The sequence below is a fragment of the Petaurus breviceps genome, unplaced genomic scaffold (assembly GCF_028583685.1).
Source record: "Petaurus breviceps papuanus isolate PSGF00001 unplaced genomic scaffold, PetGlider_PUasm1.0 90683, whole genome shotgun sequence".
Classification (NCBI taxonomy): Eukaryota; Metazoa; Chordata; class Mammalia; order Diprotodontia; family Petauridae; genus Petaurus; species Petaurus breviceps.
In genome coordinates this window covers 5,062,798-5,086,759 of record NW_027187308.1, presented here as the reverse complement: position 1 = coordinate 5,086,759, position 23,962 = coordinate 5,062,798, and the positions used below count along the sequence as shown (strand labels likewise).

Below are 23,962 nucleotides of genomic sequence, written 5' to 3'. Positions count from 1 at the left end.
TAGTTCATGATCAGGAACTGGGTAGTGTATAAGGGAGCTACCAATTCACACCTGTTCCCATCACAGGGCCCTGGTGTAGGTCTAGGAGTGCCTTGATTTATATCTGGGTCCCTCTCTTGCCCTAGTGCATAGCCTTTTCCTCTTGGTGCTCTTAGCTTGACTTGTCTTCAGGCCTCCTTCCCTGTCTTCCCTAAGCTTAGAAGTCAGCTGGACAAATGACTCGTGATTTTTTTTCCCTGCATTTTCCTATCAGGGTTTGGTTTTGTGCATTTTCTAGATTGGTTTGGAGGTGTTTGTGGTGAGGAGATCATTGCATTGATTCCTATCACTGCTATGTTGCTCCCTTTCTTCTCTTTTACAAATTCTGTGATGGAATGGTCCCTTGCCTTCAAGGTTCCTATCATTTCTACTTCTGCAACCAATTGCTCCTTGTTGGTTAGATGAGATCCAGAACAGAAGTCCTCCGTTCTACTTTACTCTTTTATTTGGGAGGCAATTGGGGTTAAGTGACTTGCCTAAGGTCACACTGAAGTGCCCACCAGAAATTATACACCAAAGCCCCCTAAACCTGCTAGAAGGGGACCCATACCAGGGTCCCTGGAAACCACCCAATAGGCCATAATAGTGAGGGAATGTTTCACCTGTGTTGCTAGAAACATGCCCCAGATACAGGTCTGTTTATGTTTGTATCCAGGGCTTTGCTAGGTAATCAAGGCTTCACTAGAAATGGCATTAACAGCATTACGATACCCTTGGAATCACATTTTGTTGATTAGCAACACCTAGTTCTATAAAAATGCAACTTTCAGGAGACTCAAGGCTGTCTTCCCTACTGGGGAGGCAGTCACCAGCTGGTTAATAAACATTCCTATCAAATTATAATTGGCTTTGCTGTCATGTCCATTTCATTTGTTCATTTCAACACAACTAGTAAGTATTTGAGGCTGAATTTGAATTCAGGTCCTCCTGATTGCAGGGCCAGTGCTCTATCCACTGCAACACCTAGCTATCCTACTTACTCTATTGTTTGGATGTTTAAATTATCCATTAGACAATTCAAAAATTTGTCAACTGCTCTGCTTTGGAAAGACAGGAAAAAGGAAAGATACAGAGACAACATACATAAAGAAATAGAGCATCAAGAGTTGTACAGAGAATTGATGTTCTTCATGACAATAATGTGATGTTTCCCAGTCATTTGTGATATTTATCCAATTCTTTATCTAATTCCCTTTTCTGTCCAGGTCAATGGCATTCCCTCACAATGATACCACTCTTCCCCCTTCCCCAATCCAATGATCTTCACCCTAATTCTTTTCAGTATATTTCTCCCCTCAGCTTCCTAAACTTTCTCTCACAAGTACATTTTTCCTAATATGCAATGCTGCTCCCCTTTTATCTATTCTTCTCCTTTGGAATGAGGGATAGATTTCCAGTACAAAATTCTTGAATCCTATCCTACCAAATCTCATTAATCCATGAGATCATATCAGCCTTTTTAAGGGATTTTTAAGTCATCCTGTTAATTACATGTGCTTTTTATATAGACACCTAAGGCCATACATTTTTTTATTTTCTCTTCTTGGATAATTTCTCCTTAGTATTTTTTTCCTGCTGTCCTTTTTCCTACCTTGAATGACTTGTTATTTATATAGGCAGTTTTCCCCTCTTCCCCTCATTTTCAGTTTAAAATCCTTTTTATTAGATTTTCTGGTAAAAGTTCTTTTTTCTTTTTTAAACCAGTTCTTATAAGCACAATCCTTCCCTTTGTCATGAGTCCATCATGCCTGCATTTTAAACCATAGTCCATTAATACAAATCCTGCTTGTAGATATCTTCTTAGGCCCCTCTTCACTTTTTAAATCTACCTTTCTCTACTTAATCTTCTACTTTCTAGTGGCAGTAGTGTTAAGCACATGAATCAGTGCCTCCAGTCACCAGATGTGCGCTGATATATCTAACCTATTCTGTCTATGTGGGATAGTTCTCTTCTTTTCTTTTGTTCAGCTGAGGTGAGCCTGGAACTTTTCAAATAACTGGCTAGACACACATTTCTTGACTGGATAGATTGATCAATAATGTTTTAGGCAGCTAAGTGGCAGAGTGGAAAGAATTCATACCTGGATTCAAAGCATGACTCAAATACTTGCTAGCTATATATAATTATTATATATTGTCATATAGCTGCAGGAAAGTCACTTAATCTCTTTGTCAGTCCAGTCAATCAACAAACATTTATTAAGTACCTACTCTGTGCTAGGAACTGTACTGTGTGGGGGAATACAACAAAGAGGCAAAAAAAAATAAGACTTTGCCCTCAAGGAACTCACAGTATGATAGATTGGACAACAAGTAGACAGATGTGTCCAAATGAGCTTTATAGAAGATAAATAGGAAATAATTAAAAGGAAGGAAGGCGCTAGAATTACGAGGTATTGGTATAGGCTTCATGTCAAAGAGGGGATTTTCATTGGGAGTTAAAGGAAGTCAGAAAAGTCACTTGGCAGAGATGAGGAAAGAGATTCCAGGCATGGGAGACAGTCAGAGAAAATGCCCAGAGCTGAGGAGTGGAGTGTCTTGTTCATGAAACAGCACGAGGTCAGTGTCAGAGGACCAAAGAGTATGTGTTAGGGAGTAAGGTATAAGAAGACAAGAGAGGTAAGTAGGAAAGGGTTTTGTTATGAAGGGCTTTGAATGCCAAATAGAGGATTTTTGTGTTTATTCCTGGAGGCAATACAGAGCCACTGGAGTTATTGAGGAGAGAGAGAGAGAGAGAGAGAGAGAGAGAGAGAGAGAGAGGTAGAGGCATGAGGTTACAGAGTCAGAGGACATAAGGCAGAGTGTATTCAAGAGATGTTTCAAGGTTGTGAGAGATAGTGTGGAGTCAAGAATGACACCTGGACTGTGAGACAGAGGAACTGAAAAGATGGCATTTGACATTTACTAGGGAAGTTAGGAGGGGGTGAGAGTTAAAGTGTAAAAATAATGAATTTGATTTTGGACATATTGAGTTTAAGATGTGTACTGGATATCCAGTTTGAGATTTCTGAAAGGCCACTGGAGATGTGAGTTTGGAGTTTGGCAGGAAAGGTAGATTTGAGAATCAGTGGTATAAAGATGGTAATAAATTCCAAGGGAGGTGATGAGATCATTAAATAAAGTAGCATAGAGGGAGAAAAGAAGAGGACCCAAGACAGAACCCTGTATTTCAGTTTTCTCATCTATAAGATGGGTATAATAATAGCATCTACCTCATAAGGTTATTGTGAGGCTTAAGTGAAGTAACATGTAAAGTCCTTTGAAAACTTTAAAATGTACAAATACAAGCTTTTATTATTATTGAGGTGCTACTTATGTGCAAAGTATAACAGGTTATTTGGGGCAGGATACAGAGAGTCATAAAATGTGATTTCTGCCTGCATGGACCATTCAATACCCTTTTGTTGTCTTTTTTAAAAACTAATTTATGTACATAGGCACTCTGGATATTTTCTTCCATATCTCTTTGGAAGAGCATATTGCTGGGTTCTCTCTCTCTGTCTCTCTGTCTCTGTCTTTGTCTCCCTTAAATAGTATTTTTTTTTACCAATTTCATGTAAAGATAATTTTTAATGTTCATTTTTAATAAGATTTTGAGCTCCAAATTTTTCTCCCTCCTACTTTCCCTTCCCTTTTCCCTAAGACAGTAAGCAATTTGATATACTTTATATATGCTCATTTATGTAAAACATATTTCCATATTAGTCATGCTGTGAAAGAAGAAACAACAAAAGGGAAAAAAAACTATGAAAAAATAAAGAGAAAATATTATGCTTCTATCTGCATTCAGACTCCACCAGTTCTTTCTTTGTATGTGAATAGCGTTTTCCATCATGAGTCTTTAGGGAATGTCTTGGATCATTGTGTTGCTGAGAATAGCTAAGTCATTCACAGTTGATCATCACTCATTAGTGTTATTATTGTATACAATGTTCTCCTGGTTCTTTTCACTTCAGTAAGTATCAGTTCATGTAACTTTTCAGGCTTTTCTGAGATCCTCCTGCTCATTATTTCTTATAACACAATAGTATTTTATATTGCATTCATACGCTACAACTCATTCAGTCATTTCCCAATCTATGGGCATCACCTTAATTTCTAATTCTTGGCCACCACAAAAAGAGCTGATATAAATATCTTTGCACATGTGAGTCCTTTTCCCTTTTTTATGATCTCTTTGTAATACAGACCTATCAGCGGTATTGCTGGATCAAAGGTTATATACAATTTCATAGCTCTTAGGGCATAGTTCCAAATTGCTCTCCAGAGTGGTTAGAGTAGTTTGTAACTCCACCAACAATAAATTAGTGTCCCAATTTTCTCATGTCTTGTCCAAGATTTATAATTTACCCTTTCTGTCATATTATCCAATCTGATAGGTGTGAGGTGGTACCTCAGAGTTGTTGTAATATATCTTTTCTTAATCAATAGCGATTTAGAGTATTTTTTCATATGACTTATAGAAATTGCTGGGTTCTCTTGAATTCACTAAGCTGATTCTCCCTTTGAGACTTGGGAAACATCATTGCCAAGGGTAAAGAAGGCCCTTTCCTTTCCCTTTTCTCATTACTTCTCCCAGAGTCTAGTTTATGCTGGCATTAGTAGAGTGGTGACAATTGGAGCAAGTTTTCTCTAAGCCTATGCTGGCTCCTTCTCTGAGTGTCTCTGAGAGACAAAGAAGTAGTATAAATGTTTGTCCTAGGAAAATATGTGGGACATGTATTTAGATCCTTGCAGAGATGTTTTTTCACCTGGGACTTTTATAGAGTATTTTTATTTTTACTCTTACCACCTGGAAGCAGAATAACAAGGTAGACCTTTTTTTTTTTTATGTGTAAGGAATTTTCTTATCTGTCATCCCTAGAGGGCATTAGATTATACCTGCTAATCTGGACCAAGCACATTTTGGGTATTCAGTGTTTTCTGGATGAATGACTTGCATATAGGTAAGAGAATTTTATGAGAAACTCCCAAACTCCCCCAAAACAACAAAAACTAAACATTTTAGTTTCTAGCTGTACTCAAGTAAAGCTTATGTTTCGTTTTATTAGTTTTCTGTTTAAAAGCTAAAGTTGGGCAAATTTTCTGTAGGGAAAATACATAAATTGCTATTTTGGCTGCTAGTCTATAACCCCTGCTTATACTTGTCTCCTATTTAAAAGATACTCAAGAATTTCAGAAACAGAGCACTTAAAAGAAAGAAACATTGAACTACTAAATTTTTTGATGTTTCCATCCCTTTGCCCTCATTACACAGTTTAATATTTTAGTATTACTCAAAGGAATATCACAATTCAGGCCAGGCCTTGGAAATAAACAAGCTCATATAATTTAATTGCCTAGAGCTCCTGTGATTCAGTAACTTCTATGCCTCTGGCAAAAGAACAAAATGTTGCCCTTTTGCAAGTCTTTCTTCTTAAGAGCACTGCAAGGGGTAAAACTGTGCTTGGATGGCTACCCTGTGCATCTACCACCAGAAAAAGGTTTCACTGTCTAGGGGCCTGAAAGGACTTTAGCAAATTGACTGAGCCTAGAGGTGAACAGTTTTCTGTTTCTTACTTTGTTGAAAAGCCATCATTTGATCTCATGCTTTCAAATGGGATCAACTCCTGGTACATTTGGTTTCCTTCCAGAGATGACAATTCTTTAATGATACAGCAGAAAATGACAGATAATTCAGAATACAGACTGCTTACCATTAGTTAAGAAATCCTGGATATCAGTTTAGACTAATTATCTCCCCCTCCTTTTGGAGAAGAGGCTGAGAAGATACTGGCCCCACCCTGGCCCTCACCCCTCTCCAGTTCATCTTCCATAGAGCTGTGAAATTGATCTTCCTAAAGTCGAACCATGTCACCCATTATGTCCTGTCCCTCCTTCCCCCTCTCCCAGTAAAGAAATTACCTCAAGAATCAAACTTAAAACTCCTCTGTTTAACTTTTAAAACCAGCTAGGTGGTACAGTGGATAGGTTGCTGGGTCTGGATTGCTGGTCCTGCATTCAAATCCAGTCTAAAACATGTGCTAGCTGTGTGACCCTTGGGCAAGTCCCTTAGATTCTGTTTGCCTTACTTTCCTAAAATGTAAAATGGGAATAATAATAGTACCTACCTCCTTGGGTTGTTGAGAAACAAATGAGATAGTAATTGGAAAGCACTTTGCAAATCTTGAAGCACTATATAAATGCTGGTTACTGTTATATTTATTATTATTTAATTGAATATAGGTAAGAGAATTGTATAAGAAACTCTGCCTCTCTGTCTCTGTCTCTGTCTCTCTCTCCCTTAAACAGGATATGTTGCAGTATCCATGAAAAGCTTCATGGGAGTAGAAGGGAATTTATATTGCTTGATAGTTTCTGTCTTGGGCTTTAGCATTTATTCATAACTGACCTTCATTTCAAAGACTTAAGGGAAAGTGAAAGACAGAGTTGAACCCTAATCAAGGTCAAGCCAACAAAAATAAAAACCTTTTTTCTAATGAAGAAAAAGGACTCTTGGAGAGAGAAAAGAAGAGGCATTTTTCCCCCTTTGGCCCCCTTCAGTTATCTAATAAATGAAGAAAGGAAATGGGAAATACTGTGAGTCTAGTTTGATCTGGCTTATTTCAGAGACCACTGTGGGTTTCAGAAACATGACAACCCACGTAGAACTGGGCAGAATATACTTTATAGCCTTATGCCCAGCTCACTTGTGTGTATGTGCATGTGTGGTCATATTTATCACTGACATTTACATAATGTGTATATGTTTGCAAAATATTCTACATACATTATTAAAATTGTGTCTTTAAACTATACTGTGAGATATTGAAGTATTGAAATCCTCAATTATCAGATGATGATCCTGAGGCTCAAAGAGGTTACACCCCTAAACATTGTTTGAAGTGGGATTTGAACTCGGATGTTACTGACTACAATTTAGTGTTCCATGTACTAACCCATGCTGCCTCTTATGCATCCAGCTATTTCCATTTTTTGTGTATTTTTGTCTTTGTTATTACATTGAAGTAACTGGGTAACACAGTAGACAGAGTGTTAAGACTTGGAGTGAGGAAGATGTGAGTTCAAGTCGTGCCTTCAGACACTTACTTAACTGTGTGACCCTGGATCAGATGATTAACTTCTCTGTGCCTCAGTTTCCTTATTTGTAAAATGAGAATAATAAAAGTACTTATCTCATTGGTTGTGAAGATAAAACGAATTAACATGAGCAAAGTTCTTTGCAAACCTTAAAACTGGCACTTGAAAAAATGTTAGTCATTGTGATTGTTGTGTCTGACACACCTTATTTCTAATGTGTATCCCTATGAGCAAAATGAAATAAAGATTTGGAGAATTATATAGTGAGTTTCATCAGTATAAATAGATGATCTAAGTAATTCGAGTCCTTTGAGTTACTTCTCAAAAACCTGAATTGCCCATTCAATTTTCCATCTCAGTGTACTTTTGCAGAGATAATGAGAAATTGCATTTCAGAATTTGGAAGCTAGTTTTTCAGCTTTTCCTGATATGTCAATCTGACCTACTGGATATTTTGGAAGGAATCATGATTTTATCAGGGAAGGTATTCCTTTCTCTGATATATATTGTAGCTTCTCCATATCTTTTTCTTCTGTGAGATTCTTGCTCTGGTTTTCCCATGAATTCTCCATAGAAAATGTCTTCTTGTTCTTTTCATAACTTGGGAGTATCAATGTAGCTGTGGCACAGGCTTTTTTCCTTGTTCTTTCTTAATAGCCGACCTCCACCTTTAACTCTAGCTCTATCTCCACTATCTTTATCTCTGTCTTTAGAAGACATAGCTGTATATAAATATAAATATGACTATATCTTTATGTCTATGTAGTGTTTTCAGAATTTACATAAGGAAAGATAAATAAACAGAGGAACAAACTGGTTTAATGGGCTGCTTTAGCTGCATTTTACCCTATGTTACATAATAACCATGTATTATTTCTCCATTTTACTTTTCCAGTTTGGATGGTTTAACCAATATATTTTTTTTAATTCATCTGGAATTCATTGAGCTTTTATAGTGTTCTGGAACTTGACATAATTTATACATTGTTATTAGTGAACAAATGAGATTACACTTATAAAATACTGAGCACAGTGCCTGACACATAGGAAGCAGTATACAAAATGTTAGCTATTATTATTTTTATTATTGTTTTTATTACCTTCAAGTAGGAGCATTTGGAAAAACTCAATAGCACCAGAGAATCCTTTCATTGCTACCCTGTATAGGAGACTTTCTAGTATGGAGGTTTAGACCAATAATATGAAAATTAATTGAATATGTCTAAAAGTTGAGTATATAAATATCATTAAAAGGCTTCATAGTGTTTTCAGATATGCACGGTTTTACATTTCCTTTTCATATGCTTTCATTTCAGCTGAAAGAGACATCAGTGTCTACTGTGGAGTGCAGGCCATTACAATGAAGATTAATTTTTGCACAGTCCTTTTTTCGGGTTATTCTGAAACAGATTTGGCATTGAATGGAAAGCATGGGGATTCTCACTGCAGAGGGTTTGTAAATAACAATACCTTTCCAGCAGTGGTCATTTTCATCATCAACCTCAGCACCTTGGAGGGCTGTGGAAACAATCTAGTGGTAAGATTTGTATAAAATTATGTCATATCCAGGGCTAAAGCATACCCCCTCTATTTTTGTTTAAAGTGAATAAGAAGCTCCATCTGTTTTTACAGAAAAAGTTCCCATAAAATTAAACAAATCATTTCCCTTTGCCCATTTTAGGCCTCCTTCCCAAACACATATTCTCTGGTTGCACTAGCTAATAAACAGTGGTACATACAATTTGGCACAAACAGATTTGGTTATATTACCTGAGGCCACATTTATTTGTTTGGTATATGACAGAACCACACCATCTTTCTTGTTAATGTGTTTTTCTTTATTGTCTAACAGTAGCCATTCTTAACCTGTTGATCTGGCACTCTGTCACATGCAGACAAGATTTATTGCAACATTGATAATATTGGAGTAGCCACTAACTAGGGTTTCTGAGAATCCTTATTCAGAACGGCAAATCAGAGGACATATGTGAATTTTTTATGACATTGAATTTGAAAAGTCAAAATTTGACCCTTTTGTGGATACCATCTATATATTAAATATAGTTGAATATTGAAGTGAAATTATCATCTCTTGATAATTTAGAACAATTTGAGTAATTTTTAAAGGCTTTACCTATTCAGATAATTATTTCTACTTTCCTTTTGAATGTGTAGATTCAGTTTCAAGGTGGGGGAAAGGAAAAACAGGGAGCTGTGAAGGCAATGTCTACAAAGGCAAAAATTGATGATAAATTATACAGTAGATGGGTAATCTGTTTTATTTGGGGAAGAAAGAAAGCTTTGGTTCAGAATTAATTCCCCAATTGTCCCTATTTTACACACATCTCTGAAGATTTTGATGTAGTTTCAAGCTTTTTATTTCCTTTTGAATTGTATAGCTATAAATTTTTATTTTTGTATGAACTTAGCAATATTATTATTATTTTTAAAGCAATCGGGGTTAAGTAAGTTGCTCAAGGTTACACGGCCAGTTATTTCTGGGTGTGGTGCTGAGTATCTGAGCCCAGGATTCGATCCAGGTCTTCTTGACACTGGAGCCGGTGCGCTTACTCACTGAGCCACCTGGCCGTCCCTAACTTAGCAATATTATTACTATTATTATTATGTATAATGTGTGTATGTGTGTGTGAGAAAGAGAGAGAGAGAGAGAGAGAGAGAGAGAGAGAGAGAGAGAGAGAGATGACAGGAAAACAATGACAAAGATGATTTTTCCTTATATACAGGGGTTGGGAAGGGAGAAGGTCATATGTGATGCCTCCAAACAAGAAATAAATCCAGACAGGCAACAAAACTTCTTTGGTCTTCCTCCTTTATTCTCTTCTAGTATCCAGCCAGGGCTCTGTCCTCAAATCTATAGCTCAAGTCAACACCAAATCTCATATTTTTATTCATGACTATATTAATTAATAAATATTTATTATCTACTATATACCAGGATCTGCATTAGGCATTGGGAATATAAAATTAACAGTTAGATTGTCTATTTCCTCAAGGAGCTTACATTGTATTAGAGTCTCTTGTATACAACTGCCCCACATATGTGCATGTATGAATATATATGCACACAGATGCATATACAAACATACATGTGTATATATGCATATATACATACATTATGGTGTATATATGCATATATACATTTGTATGTATTCAGAAAATAAATATAATGTAATTTTAAGAAGAAGGCCCTAGCAGCTAGGTAGACCTCATGTGGTGAGTGGTATCTGAGCTTAGTTTTGAAGGAAACAAGGGATCCTAGAAGAAGGAGGTTTTTTAGTTGTTTGGTCATTTTTCAGACTGAAAAGCCACATTTGACTCTTTATGACCCCATTTGGGATTTTCTTGGCAAAGATACTAGAGTGGTTTGCCATTTCCTTCTCCATTTCCTGTTGCCATTTTACAGATGAGGAAACTGAGGCAAACAAGGTTAAATGACTTGCCCTGAGGCACACAGCTAGGAAGTGTCTGAGGCCAGATTTGAACTCAGGAAGATGAGTCTTCCTGACCCCTGGCATGATGTTCCATCTAGCTGCCTTGGAGGAGGTAATTAAGAAGTAGTGTATTTCAGACTTGGGGAAGAGTCAATATAAAGGCATAGAGATTGAATGTGAAGTGTCCCAGATGAGGAATGACAAGAAGGTCAGTCTGGCTGTATCTCAGAGTGCAGGGAAAAGGAATAATAGAGAACAAGTTTGAAGAAGTTCATTGAAACTAGATTGTGCTTAAAAATCCAAAGAAAGGAGTTTATGCTTATTCCTAAAGGCAATAAAGGCTAATTATAATATAATCAGACATGCAGATTACACAGATCACTTTAATAGCTATGTGGAAGATTGGATTGGAGTTGAAGATGACACTAGTTGCAAATCTGTATGACCAGAAAGGGGTAGCTAGGTGGCACCACAGTGCATAGAGTGTTGGCCCTCTAGGCCCAGGAAGATTGATGTTCCCAAGTTCAAATCTGGCCTCAGACACTTACTAGCTGCGTGACCTGGGCAAGTTACTTAACCCTGTTTGCCTCAGTTTCTTTCATTTCTAAAATAAGTTGAAAAGGGAATGGTAAACCACGCCAATATCTTTGCTAAGGAAACCCTAGATGGGGTCATGAAGAGTCAGACATGACTAAAATGACTGAATAGCAACATGACCAGAGGAATGGTGGCAACTTTAAGAGAAATAAATTTAGGAAGAGGGATGGCTTGGTGGGGCAAGAATTCTGTATTGAACATGTGGATTTTTAGGTGGCTTCAGAACACCTAGTTTAAATGTACAATAGATAGTTGGAAATTTATAATGGGAGATATACATATCTAGAAATCGGTTACATAGAGATGAGAATTGAACTAATGGCAACTTGTGAAATCACTGAGAGAAAGTATATAGAGAGAAGAGGTCCCAGGACAGATTCTTGGAATGAACCACAAACTAGTTTTATTATTTGGATTCTAAACCATGATGGATTGAGCAAGAATTAATAAGACAGGTAGAAGTAAACCTGAGAGAAAGCAGAATCACAAAACACCAGAAAAGAAAGTATATAAGAAAAGAGGTAGGTCAATAGTCAGATGCTTCAGAGAGGTCAAAAAGGATGAGAACTGAGAAAATGCCATCAAATTTAAAGGAGAGATTAGTGATGAGGTTAGAAATTACAGAGAATTGTCAAGTAGTTGAAATAAAAGGAAATAAAGGCAACAAATCAGTATAGGCTGTTATTTTTTTTTTTATTGTATTGTATTTTTATCCCTAGGAGTTTGGCTGTGAAAAGGAGAAGAGATATAAAAAAATAGCTTGAGGGGAGGGTCTAGTCACACTTTATTTTTATTTTTTTAAGATGGAGGGAGATGTAGGAATTTGTGTAGGCAGAAGTGAAGGAACCAATAAGTAAAGAGAAATCGATGATTAGAGAGAGGAGTGATTTAATGGTATTCTGGTAGAGAAGGTGGGAGGGAGTGGGATCAGGGATAGATGGGGAAGGATTAGTCTTGGAGAAGAGAAGGCTCACATCTTCATTTGATATTAGAGTGAAGGAGAAGTGTATGAGACATTCAGGGAGGACAAACTCTCGGGCATGAAGGCTTACTGGGTTCTTTCCAGGGCTGCTCATCCACCTTTGGTATCCACCTCTCACCCAGCTCTCACCTGAGGCTCCAAGAAGTTGTAGCATGCTCAGCAGCCACACCACAGAAAACCATTTTGCCATACAGGCTAAACCAGGTTGAGGGTAGCTGATGGACCTCAAGTTCCTTGGTGAGTTAGCAGGGTATCTGCCCCAAGTTTTCTTAGGGAGGATGGACAGATGAGAACAATTTATTCCAACGGTCATGAAGGAGGCTGAATCGGGTGCTGTGGAGCTGGATCAGACATGGAAGGTGCCACGATAATCCACTTTATCATCATCACCAGTTCTGACTTCTGTCTTGCCACTGGACTCTGATGGCTCTGGAAAAGAGAGTGAGCCTGACAACTTTGTGCAACTTAGCCTTACTTTAATCCAACTGATGCAGATGTGAAGACACCATCCCTTATTGTCATTAGTCCTCTTCAAAAACGGATGAGCAACAAAAGAGGAGAAAAAATGGGAATATGTCGAGGGATTTTGAGATGTAGAAAAGGGAAGTGAGGGAGCTCATGGTGAATGGTCTCTATTTTCTCAGTAAAGTATGAAGGGAGGTCCTTTTGAAGTGGAATGAGTACCTTGAACACACAAGGGAGGGTTTCAAAGAGTCTCTGGTTCTACATGAAGGACATATCTCAAACAGTGGGATAGATAATCAGTTAGGGAAGAGTAAAAGTCAAGCAGGGAAAAATTGTTTTCCCTTAGTATGGGACCTGACATTTTTTCTGATATTTTCCAAAAATATTTTCTGATATTGTCCAGTAGTAGTTTCTGTTCTAAGGAAAAGAATTCTATCTAAACGGACAAAATGAAATAGAGAACTAAACCATGAGCTATCCAATCAGTACAAACATCTGGTCTGGTTAATGTAGCATTCTAACATTTTTCATCTGTAACAGGATTCCACTTTCCCTAATTAGATAGAAAATTATTTCATTTTTGGCTATATAATTTACAGATTACAGAATATTGTAGCTTAACCCAGGGAGGGTTCCTGGATATACAAGAAGATAGGTCCAGAGAAAACCTCTGAGCTTAAGTTCTTTTCAACTAGTTATTATGGTATCTTATAATATAACCTCCATTACCATTTCCTTTTTTGTGGAGCCTGTTTTATGTAAAGTTTCATTAAAATAACATAAACACATTATTATGGGTGAAATGAATAATGTATATGTAACTACTAGGATAGGACCTTTTAGTCATTAAAATACATTTATTATTCTAATAGGTATCTTCAGTTCCAGGAGTGAGTGCTTACGGAAATGTAACAACAGTACAAATAGGAAATATTTCAGGATATATTGATACCCCAGATCCCCCAACTATCATCAGCTATCTGCCTGGGCTTTTGTACAAATTTAGTTGCAGCTACCCTTTGGAATATTTGGTCAACAATACTCAACTTGCATCGTAAGTATTCTCATTCGTGCATCTCTTCATTCTATAAATATTTATAGAGTGTCTAGTATGCAAGGGACCAGGCAAAGCTATGCCTTTTGTGTTACTTTTATCCTAACAGCTTTAAGTTAGTTATTCCATAGTCAACATAAATTACCAGCTTTCTAAACGTGCAAGAACATTTATGACAAAATATCTTGATGATGATGCAGAAATTGTAGTATAGTATTGGAAAGGGCACCAGTTTTAGACTCACGGGACTTAGGTTTGAAATCTAATTCTGCTCCTTACCACTCGTGTGACTTTAGCCAAGTGAAGTAACTTTTTCAACTTCAAAATGAGGGGGGTTAAATGTAGTGATTTAGTATTACTTCATTTGGCTTATTTGTTGCAAGTTCTTTTTTTTTTTTAAATCCTCCCACCTAGGAGCTATTTGGGAAGGAGAAATGAACTATCAATAAGGGTCATCCCCCTGCACCACCAAAAAAAAAGAAGAAAAAAGGAAAAGAAAGAAAATAGGGTTTTTGAGGCATTTTTAGAAGTATACAGAAGAGAAGAGAATGGAAGTCAAAAGAAAACACAGACAAGCAGGACAGCTTTGAAAGTTACATGTTGGATTTTTTATATGTGGAGAGGAAGAGAAAACTAGGTTCACTATTCAATGGATATTCAATATATTGAATTTTCAATATTTAATATAGATAGCTTTATGTCAAATCATCTTTTTCTTTTCTACTTTGTATATGAAAATGGTCATTTTTTATTAAATTCATATTTTAAAAATAATAACAAAAATGAGGGAGTTATTCTAATAATTATTCTAGGTTCTCCTCTAAGAATAAAACTTTCTGAAAAGTTGAATCTTATACTTTTCTGAAAGACTTTATGACATCATATGGACCTAGCTATTGTTAAGTGATGAGTTACTATATAATAACTCATAATAGTATAGTATAATAATGACCCATTACTATAAACTCTGCCTCAATGTACAAATACAAATAATTGATACCATTGACATAATAAATGCCTCCAGGAAACCAAAACTGGGTGGTAAAAAGTGAAAAGGCAAAGGATAACTGAACAAGGAACAGAATAATGAAGGCAACTAAAAAAAGGAAAGCATCAATCAAGCAATCAATAAACATTTATTAAGCACCTACTATTACCAGGCACTGTGCTAAGTGCTGGGAATATAAAGAGTCCAAAGACATTCTCAACCCTCAAGGGACTTACAATCTAATGGAAAAATTGGGAAAAGAAATTAGAAAAAAACTTCACAATTATTAAAACCATTGTAGTGTTGAGTAGTTTAAGGTAAAGTTAGTGTTTTCCCCACCATTCTTCTTGCAGAATATAATAGCAGCTGAAGTTAGCAGATTTAAATTCCTGCAAAATACAATCTGTGCACGTGGGGAGACTCATACATGAAGTGCAATTGGGAACATTTTCCAGGAATTAACACATTATAAAAATAAAATTTCTTGTTATGCCTCTACTCCTTTCTCATTATTTACCTTTTCAGTGATTTAAACAATATATACCACTTCCGGTCTCCTCCCAATCTGTTAGGTTTCCTTGGAGCTTTATTTCTTTAAATGTAAAATGCATGTCTAGCCCAATGTTGAAATATTAAAAAAAAAACAACCTTATCAATCCTTCACTTTTTCCAAATTGATTCTAGGTCCTCAGCTGCTATATCTGTTCGGGAGAACAATGGTACATTTGTCAGCACGTTGAATTTGCTTCTTTATAACGTAAGTGTGGTGGTTGAAAGATACTGTCCTTCCTAAACTCACTTAGATCCTTCTAATTGGGATAACCATTTAAAAAGAGGTCATGCATATTCATACAAATGCAATTAGGGAAATGTATTTGTAATGTATGCATACAGTATGCATTATATACATACACATTACAAACATAATTATCTGATAATCTTTTGGTAATGTCTCACTACATTATCACTTGCATGTGTCTTAGAAATGAAGATGTGCTAAAAGATCCAATTTCTTTGGGCAGCTAGGTGGCACAGTGAATAGAGGACTGGCCCTGGAGTTAGGAGGACCTGAGTTCAAATCTAGCCTAAGACACTTAACACAAAAAAACTAGCTATGTGACCTTGGGCAAGTCACTTAATTCCAATTGCCCTACCTTCCCCCCTCCAAAAAGCAAAGAAAAAAAAGGTCCAATTTCTTACCAGCTATTGACTATTTATAAACTCAGTTACTATTATTAATTATAAACGTAATTGCAAGTGAACAGAGGACTGATGTTAGAGTAAGGAAGACCTTAGTTCATATCCTGCTCCTGACATATACTAGCTTTATGACTATGATGAGGTCGCAACTCTTCAGTATTCCAGGCAATTCTCCAAGACTTTATTAAATGAGGTGTGTATATATATAGGAAGTTTCCACAGTCTGCATCCCCCACACCAATGAAATCACAGATCTGCATCCCCAATTCCCAGATTATTTTTTTTAAGTTGCATATAGCTATATATAGAAGGAACTGTAGATTATGTCAAATTGTCATTCTAGCTACATGATAATGTGTGTGCATGCATTTCCATATATAGTTGGGGGTCAACGTTTCATAAATGATAAATTTAAGAAGAAAAATATAAGAAAATATAAATAATATTTCTTTGGAAGTATGCTTGTTAATGTGTTAATATTTTCAGTATGGGTCTTTGGCTGCATACAATTATTTCATATCTGAAATGATTTGGATCGAAAACAGAGCATTGTCTAAACTTTTGTCATGTAAATATGGACAGTGGCAGCAAAATGTGAAAAATACATGGATTTCTATTTATAACAGCAGCATTAATCCTCAAAATGATATTTTCATGTTGATTAAAATTTTTTATTCATACATTTTAAATGCCTGATTTAAATATCAATTTTTCAATCTATCAAGCAACATTTTTGTAAATTATGAATCTGATTTTTACATTATTATTCATGTCATCATGGCACTGAGTTATAATTCATGCAACTGATTTAAAAGTCAGTGCTTTATACTTTGAATATAATGAGCTATAAATATTGTAGTAGGACATTTTCCAAAGGCATTTAAAAAAAATCATGTTTATAAGTTTGTAGTCAGACACCACAGAGTTCTAAAAAACAAATTAAAATGTGTTGGAATGAAGATTGCATTTCCGTCATTTTAAAAACTTTCTTCGGAGAGGAGATGCTGCCAAGTTACTTAGTACTACAATAACTGAATACTCAGCAAATGTACTCTAATACCAGTCACTGAATAAAGCCAGAAATTGAACATTGTTATGAGGACTAACTCAATAACTCTATAGCTCTCAACTGACATATTTCTAACATTTGATTTATATTTGCATGCTATTTGGGGTAGAATTTCAGGAGGCTCAAACGTCTTTGATTTAAGTAATGTTGGGTATCGTGGATTTCAACAAAAGGGAGAGCTCTTGATTTTAGAAAAGCACAAAGTAACCTCTGTTTGACATTTAATAAAGTCATCATGTCCAGCCTCTTGTATTGTCCTTCCACTGAAAGAGGAGGAAATCAGATTGAAGAAGTATGGATATTATGACAGTTTTGTTGTTGCCATTTTATGTAATTGTTGGTACTGTTCCTCAAATAAAATGATACATTGAATGGCTCCTGAGATCTTAAGTAAGATAAAATAAAATCTCATATTTTAGTCTGAATTTCAATGCTCTATACAAAACTTAAAATCAAGGGCCATTTACAGTGGGATAGAAAATAGTAACCAAAGCAAGTCTTGCCAAAATAAAACATAAACCAGCTTGAAAAAATGTTATGAATTATGTTAAAAATTTAAATCAACCTGATTATATATTAAGCAACTTTTTGAAACTGAGGTTTTGTTTTGGGTTTGGCTCCTTTTATATAGCATCACCAAATTTGCAGTTTATTTTATTTGATAGTGAACTAAATTTACCATACAAGAGTAAGGTTACAGAATCTAACTTTTACTAATTGTATTTGAGGCATTAAAATTTAGTTGTAATAATTTTAATTGTGCAAATAGACATCAGGGAATTCCTTTGTAGCTAAGTACTAGTTGCCAAAAGCACAAAGTTAAATGACTTGCAGGGCCAGAGTCAGGATCTGAATTCAGGTCTTTCCTGACTTTAAGACCAACATGCTATATTCATTACGTCATCCTAGTCTCTATGTCAATAATATATTAATAAACTATTAGAAAGAATTTTTAGGAAAGAAAAGAAGAAGGAAGAGAGAGAGAGAGAGACAGAGACAGAGAGACAGAGAGAGACAGAGACAGAGACAGAGAGAGAGAGACAGAGAGTCAGCCAGCCTTGTAATCAGAAAGATCTGAGTTAATCCCATCTTTGACATATACTAGGTATATGACCTGTGCAAAGTGACTAAAGTTCTAAGTGCCCCAGGTAACTGTCTATATTACAGATGAGTTGCTGACCCATATCACTGGAGGGATCTTTTAGAATAAAGAAGGCACAAGTCTAGTTTTTAAAAATGCAAATATTTCCTTTTTTCTTTTTAAGAAGTTTGTTTAAGTTTGTTTCTTTTAAGCATTTGGGGCTACATCATCCTCTTTATGTATGGTGATGAGGAGAGGGGCATATTTGGTTTGCCTAGGAATCATCTTCATTTCTAGGTATTAAGACTGAGAGATTTGTCTGGCTTAATTGTAGTTCCATCAAATGCTACTTTTCTTTTGCATCTGTGTGCTTTTCCTGTCTGTGAAGTTCTTATGGGATAAAGTTTTTATGTCTTCCATGCAGTTAGCAATTCTGATTTTCCCATGAAAGGGCAAGTGAGAATGCCTTTGAGTACCTTTAAGATAGTCTAGGCCCAGTATTTTCCCTCTTCACTATATGCATCTATTTACAAAGTTGAAAATCAAGCTCAGGGTCAGTCATTTGCTCAGGTTCACTTTAACTCTTTATTAGGCTGGTGATTATTTTGAATAATCCCAATAAAAAGAATATTCTCCAAAAGTGATATCAAGCTTCAAAAAAGACAGCTTTTTATCCAGAAAGGAAAAAAGAGAACAAAAAAAGGAAAATATCAGAAGAAGATTTAAATGTCATAGTTGGGGCGGCTAGGTGGCACAGTGAGTAAAGCTCTGGCCTGGGATCCTGAGTTCTGTTCCGACCTCAGACACTTAACACCCACACAAAAAAAAAAAACTAGCCGTGTAACCTTGGGCAAGTTACTTAACCCCAATTGCCCTCCAAAAGGCAAAAAAAAAAAAATGTCATAGTCAACCTTTTTGGATTTGGTGCCATCATCCCTGGAAGCCAGAAGAATCGCCAGACAATTTAGGGAACTCTCTGTGGTCAATTATGAGTTTTTATTCACCCATGCTTCTCACAGAGAAATAAATTCCAAGTTAGCTTAACATTACTATTCTACATGTTTCACTTGATTTAACTATAATATTAATGTATTTTTTTTAACCAACAGGATTCAACCTACAGCCAGCAACTGATTGTCCCTAGTGCAGGACTGCCTTTGAAAACCAAAATATTTGCAGCAGTACGAGCTACCAATCTGGATGGCAGGTATTATTATATTCTACTTTTTTATTTGTTAAAAAAATTACTCAGAAGCCTCATGAATTATGAAGTTAGTTCATTCATTTTTTATTTCAATTTATAAAATGCTCTTGGTGCTCTACCCCTCTGGCTGTATAAACAAACGGAAATACTAAGTTATGCCTGATTGAGGGGGTCAGCCTCTATATACCACCCAGCACCACTATTCCACAAACAAGAATTCTCCTAGGGAGTTCTTGGATCAACAAAATAAGACGCAAGTCAAAATAGGTTCTCAGAATGATAAAACTAAAAATTAGACTTTGGTTAGTAGATGGAAATTGATAAACGTAATTAAAGCTGCAAGAGAAGGAACAGAACAAGCATTTATTAGGCACCTATTCTGTGCTTAACAAATAGTATTTCATTTAATCCTCACAACAACAGTCGGAGGTAGGTGCTATATTATCCCCATTTTACAGATGAGGAAACTGAGGTGAACAGAGGTTGTGACTTCCTCAGGGTCACACCTTTGTTAAGTGTTTGAGGCTGAATTTGATCCAGTCAGATCTTCCTCACTCTAGACCCAGGGCTTTGTCCACTGTATCATCTAACTGCCAAAGGGAACCCAGAAGATGATGCCCTTCTCTCAGAAACGTATTTTGATAAACTATATCAAGTGGTTAGAATGCAAAGTAACTTTAGACTTAGAAATATCATTGAATTACTGTTAAAAGAGGTGAGATTGAGAGGTTCCAGAGGTGACCCAAATGTGACTTCCCTTTCTTCTCCTTTGCCTCTCTCCCCAACATTTATATTTTCTAAATGAAAATATTTATCTAGTTTAACACTTTAGAGATTTGTGACTTCACTGTAGGTATTTCCTTCATTGATGCAAACTGTAACTCTGATACTCTATAGTGCGGATGGGTTTCATGTGTTTCTCCACTTTTCCCCCAACCTTTCTCCCAAACAAAGCAAAACAAAATCTATATCCCTTCTGAACATGAACCTTTTCAAGCTCAGCTAGGTTGATCCTGTAATCACACACAAACACACACACACACACACACACACACACTCACATATCTGTTGATAACTAGGCCTCTGTTGTTTCAGCTGTGTACAGCTCTTTGGGATTTTCTTGGCTGAGATGCTGGAGTGGTTTGCCATTTCCTTCTTCAGCTCATTTTACAGGATGAGGAAATTGAGGCAAAGAGAGTTAAGTGACTTAATCAGGATCACACAGCTAGTCAGTGTCTGAGGCCAGATTTGAACTCAGGAAGAGGAGTAATCCTGACTTCAGGCCCAATACTCTGTGTACTGTGCCACCTAACTGGGCCTTACCTGGAGTATTTTCAACTTTGTTGAGACTTGCTGTTATTAGGGCTCCCCTGATATAATCTTCAAGAATTCCAGGGAAACCCTATATCAAAAGGAAGGATCAAAGAAGGATGTTACTGAAGACTAAAAATACTCTTCTTTCAAATGTCATCACAGTTTTGGGGATTAAAAAAAATGCTGTTGGTTTGTTTCCTTAGTCATATATATTTTACTCATTAACAACAGGACATAGAATTTTAGAGTGTCAGAGGGCTTCATAAATAGTCTAGTTCATAGGGGTGGCTAGGTTGCACAGTGAATAGAGCACCAGCCCTGGAGTCAGGAGGACCTGGGTTCAGAAAATAGCCATGTGAACTTGGGCGAGTCACAACCACAATTGCCCTCCAAAAAGCAAAAACAAAAACAAAAACATAAATAGTTCAATTCTCTCTTTTGACAGGTAAGGAAATGAAGGCACCAAGAAGTGAATTGATAGTCCACAGTCAGCCAGGGAGAAAGTGGCAGAGGAAGATTTGAACCCAGATCAAACTAGGGATTTTAGCTCTCTACATGCTGATTCTTTTTTTATTATTATTAAGCAGTCAGGGTTAAATACTTGCTCAAGGTTACATGGCCAGGTTTTTCTGGGTGGGTGCTAAGTGTCTGAGCCCGGATTCGATCCCAGGTCATCCTGACACTGGGGCCGGTGCTCTTACTCACTGTGCTACCTGGCCGTCCCGCTACATGCTGATTCTGAGTGCATTATGTGCAAGCATACCTCATATATATTGTGGGTTTGGTTCTAGACTCCCAAAATCAAGTAAATATTACAATACAGCGAGTGACACGAATATTTTGGTTTCCCAGTGCATACAAAAGTTATGTATGTTTACACTATACTGTAGCATGATGTGTTGTGATGGAACCGTCTCAAAGAATTCAGAGTCAGACCACCTCTAATCCAAGTATAGGCATTTATTGAGATTGACACCTCTCGTGAAGTGGGCTAAGTTCCAAAAGGAACAAGCAACTTCGGAGAGAGCAAGATGGATTTTTATAGGGTAAAAATGCTGATTACACAATAAAAATTTACATAGAATATAGGAATATGATTAATATTTAAAAAAGCAGGAGGAGTTTGTTAAGGGATTAGGTAATGGAGGAGGGGTCCCATCTATGGTTTGGTGGTTAAACATTCTGGTCATGCCACCCTCCAATTGGCTAGCTATTGTAGTACTGTCTGATCAAGATAGATAGTTAGATATTATGGTCCTGTCAGGATACATGGATGATGTGATTGTGGTTGAGTACAAGAACACACCTGTTTCTGTGGGAATAGGTCTGGGGGCAGTGACTAGGTAGAGGCAGTTTCTGGGTTCCCATCATGGGATCATGGACATGCCTGATGTTCTGTGAGAACTATGAGTTCAGGGACACACCTGTTGTTCTAGTGAGCAGTGAGGCATATATGAAGAAGTTAGGACATTGGCAGGGGAGGGGGAGGATAGGTAGGTACAGTGGATCTGCTGTTCAATGGGGTCAGGCCTATAATGAAGTTAGAATATTGGGGCTGGGGGCAGCTTTATTAGGATTCCATCATTCTCCCCTCAAAGAGCTGGGACCCAAATTCATTTGGGAAAAGGGTCAAAGGTCTCAGCTTCTGCAGCTTCTTCAGGCTAAAAAGGGGAATAGAGCTGTCCCTGTCTCAGTGGGTCCCGAGAAAGAGGCTGACTGGAACTGAGCATAGATCACATCCAGGGGATGATAGGTGAGTATGGGCTGGTATCTACTGTAGGTGAATTGCACTGTAGTCAGAAACACAGATCTGACAGGGAAGTTCAACATGCCAGGCCCAAGATATAAGGAGAAAGATAGATACATCTACTAACAGGCAGTTGAGTAGGCCAAGTATCCTTTTACTTAATTTATTCAGGCTTTAGAAAGGAATATAATTTTAGGCTGAATAACTCAGATATAACATGCATTTTAGTAGCTGAGATGTATCTTTGCCTTAGTATTTGGGATAAGGATTAACATTGTGTTTGTACCTTTGGTTCACAAACTTGTTTTCCCTTTATCTTATTGTTCCCATTATCGTTCAGAAAAAATATTCTATTCCAGGGATTTAAACATTCACTTTACTATACAGGCAGGCAGATGACAAACCTGTACATTAAATTATCCAGTTGTTTGGAACATGCAATGACCACACATTCAGACTGAAAACAGTAAAATTTCACATACCTGCATTGTACTTATGTATTTACTGACCACTTGCTCTAATTAAAGAAATTTGCCATAAAAGGAAAAAGCAGGGAAATACCAGATATGACAGGATAAAACATCCTTAGCTGTTTGAATTCAGGTAAGAGTCACTTTAGTTGCATCTCACAGCCAGACTGAGGAATAGCCAGATGGAAAGAATTCCTTTTCAAAGAACAAAAGACAATGGGGAAACTGAGCCAGGAGGGTCCCATCTTAGATTGAGGCTAAAATTGCTCTTGGCTTTTCCCAAATCTTCACCTGTAGCAGGAGTCCCTCTGAGTAGACTGACATTTCTCTCAGATACTGATTTAGGGAGGACAACTATATCTAAATTCAAACTCAAAATAAAACTAGTTGTGGAAACAATGGCTTTTGCCTCAAATGACAAACCTCACCATTCACAGCTTAGGGCTTGATAAAATTGTTTTTACTCTTATGGAGTTAAAAGAAGCAATAAAAATTTATCGTGACTTACCTACATAAGAGATTTCATTTCTCAGTAAGCCCAGTTCATTGTTTAGGAACTCCATAACCCAAACAAGCACTTTTTTTTTTCTGGGGCAGATGCCCTTGACCACCAGATGGTTTCTAGGGATATGGCAAGTTTGCAAATAAGAAGAAATTGATAGGGACCCCAAATAAAGGGCTGATCTGCTTGTCTACCATATGATATTCTTCCTATGGACTGATTAAAAAAAATATACTTTATGTGTGGCAAGTTCCCTGTTTTCAGTTTTAATCTAATTTGTTTTGCCCTGGCTGATTTTTCTTTTTCCTTGCCAGGATATCTTTCAGGGTTCCCACATTTTATTTTTAGGACCCCAGTATAGAGTATATGGCATATGTGGCCTCTGGTCATTACCTATAGCCCTGCATTGGAGGCAACCTTGGCCATCTTCCTAAGGGATCAGAGTAGGGAGTTCCTACCCTGCCTACCCTTAGAGTTGCTGTGGGATCAATTTTAGGTTTTAACATTATAACAGTAATCCCAAATAACTTAGCTAACAATTTTTACAATATTCATAAGTGAGAGCCAACATGTTTTAGCTTTAAGACAGGATTAGTAGGACTTAATAAAATAACATAACTGGTTTTGAACAATTTTTTTCATGGTCTTTTACTTTAAAAAAATCAGATTAAAAATTGCTTTGTCTAACACCATTTCTGGCTCACAATGGTCACTCAAG

The 23,962-nt window shown here is 36.8% G+C and overlaps 1 protein-coding gene across 1 annotated transcript in view; it reads left to right on the top strand.

Moving 5' to 3' along the window:
• ZPLD1 (zona pellucida like domain containing 1) overlaps nucleotides 1-23,962 on the top strand; it is a 63,768-nt gene that overhangs the window by 22,575 nt on the left and 17,231 nt on the right. The window contains exons 2-5 of the mRNA XM_069065291.1: nucleotides 8,436-8,656; nucleotides 13,488-13,669; nucleotides 15,342-15,414; nucleotides 19,117-19,214. Coding sequence (XP_068921392.1) covers nucleotides 8,436-8,656; nucleotides 13,488-13,669; nucleotides 15,342-15,414; nucleotides 19,117-19,214 — 574 coding nt within the window. The remainder of the gene's footprint in view (nucleotides 1-8,435; nucleotides 8,657-13,487; nucleotides 13,670-15,341; nucleotides 15,415-19,116; nucleotides 19,215-23,962) is intronic.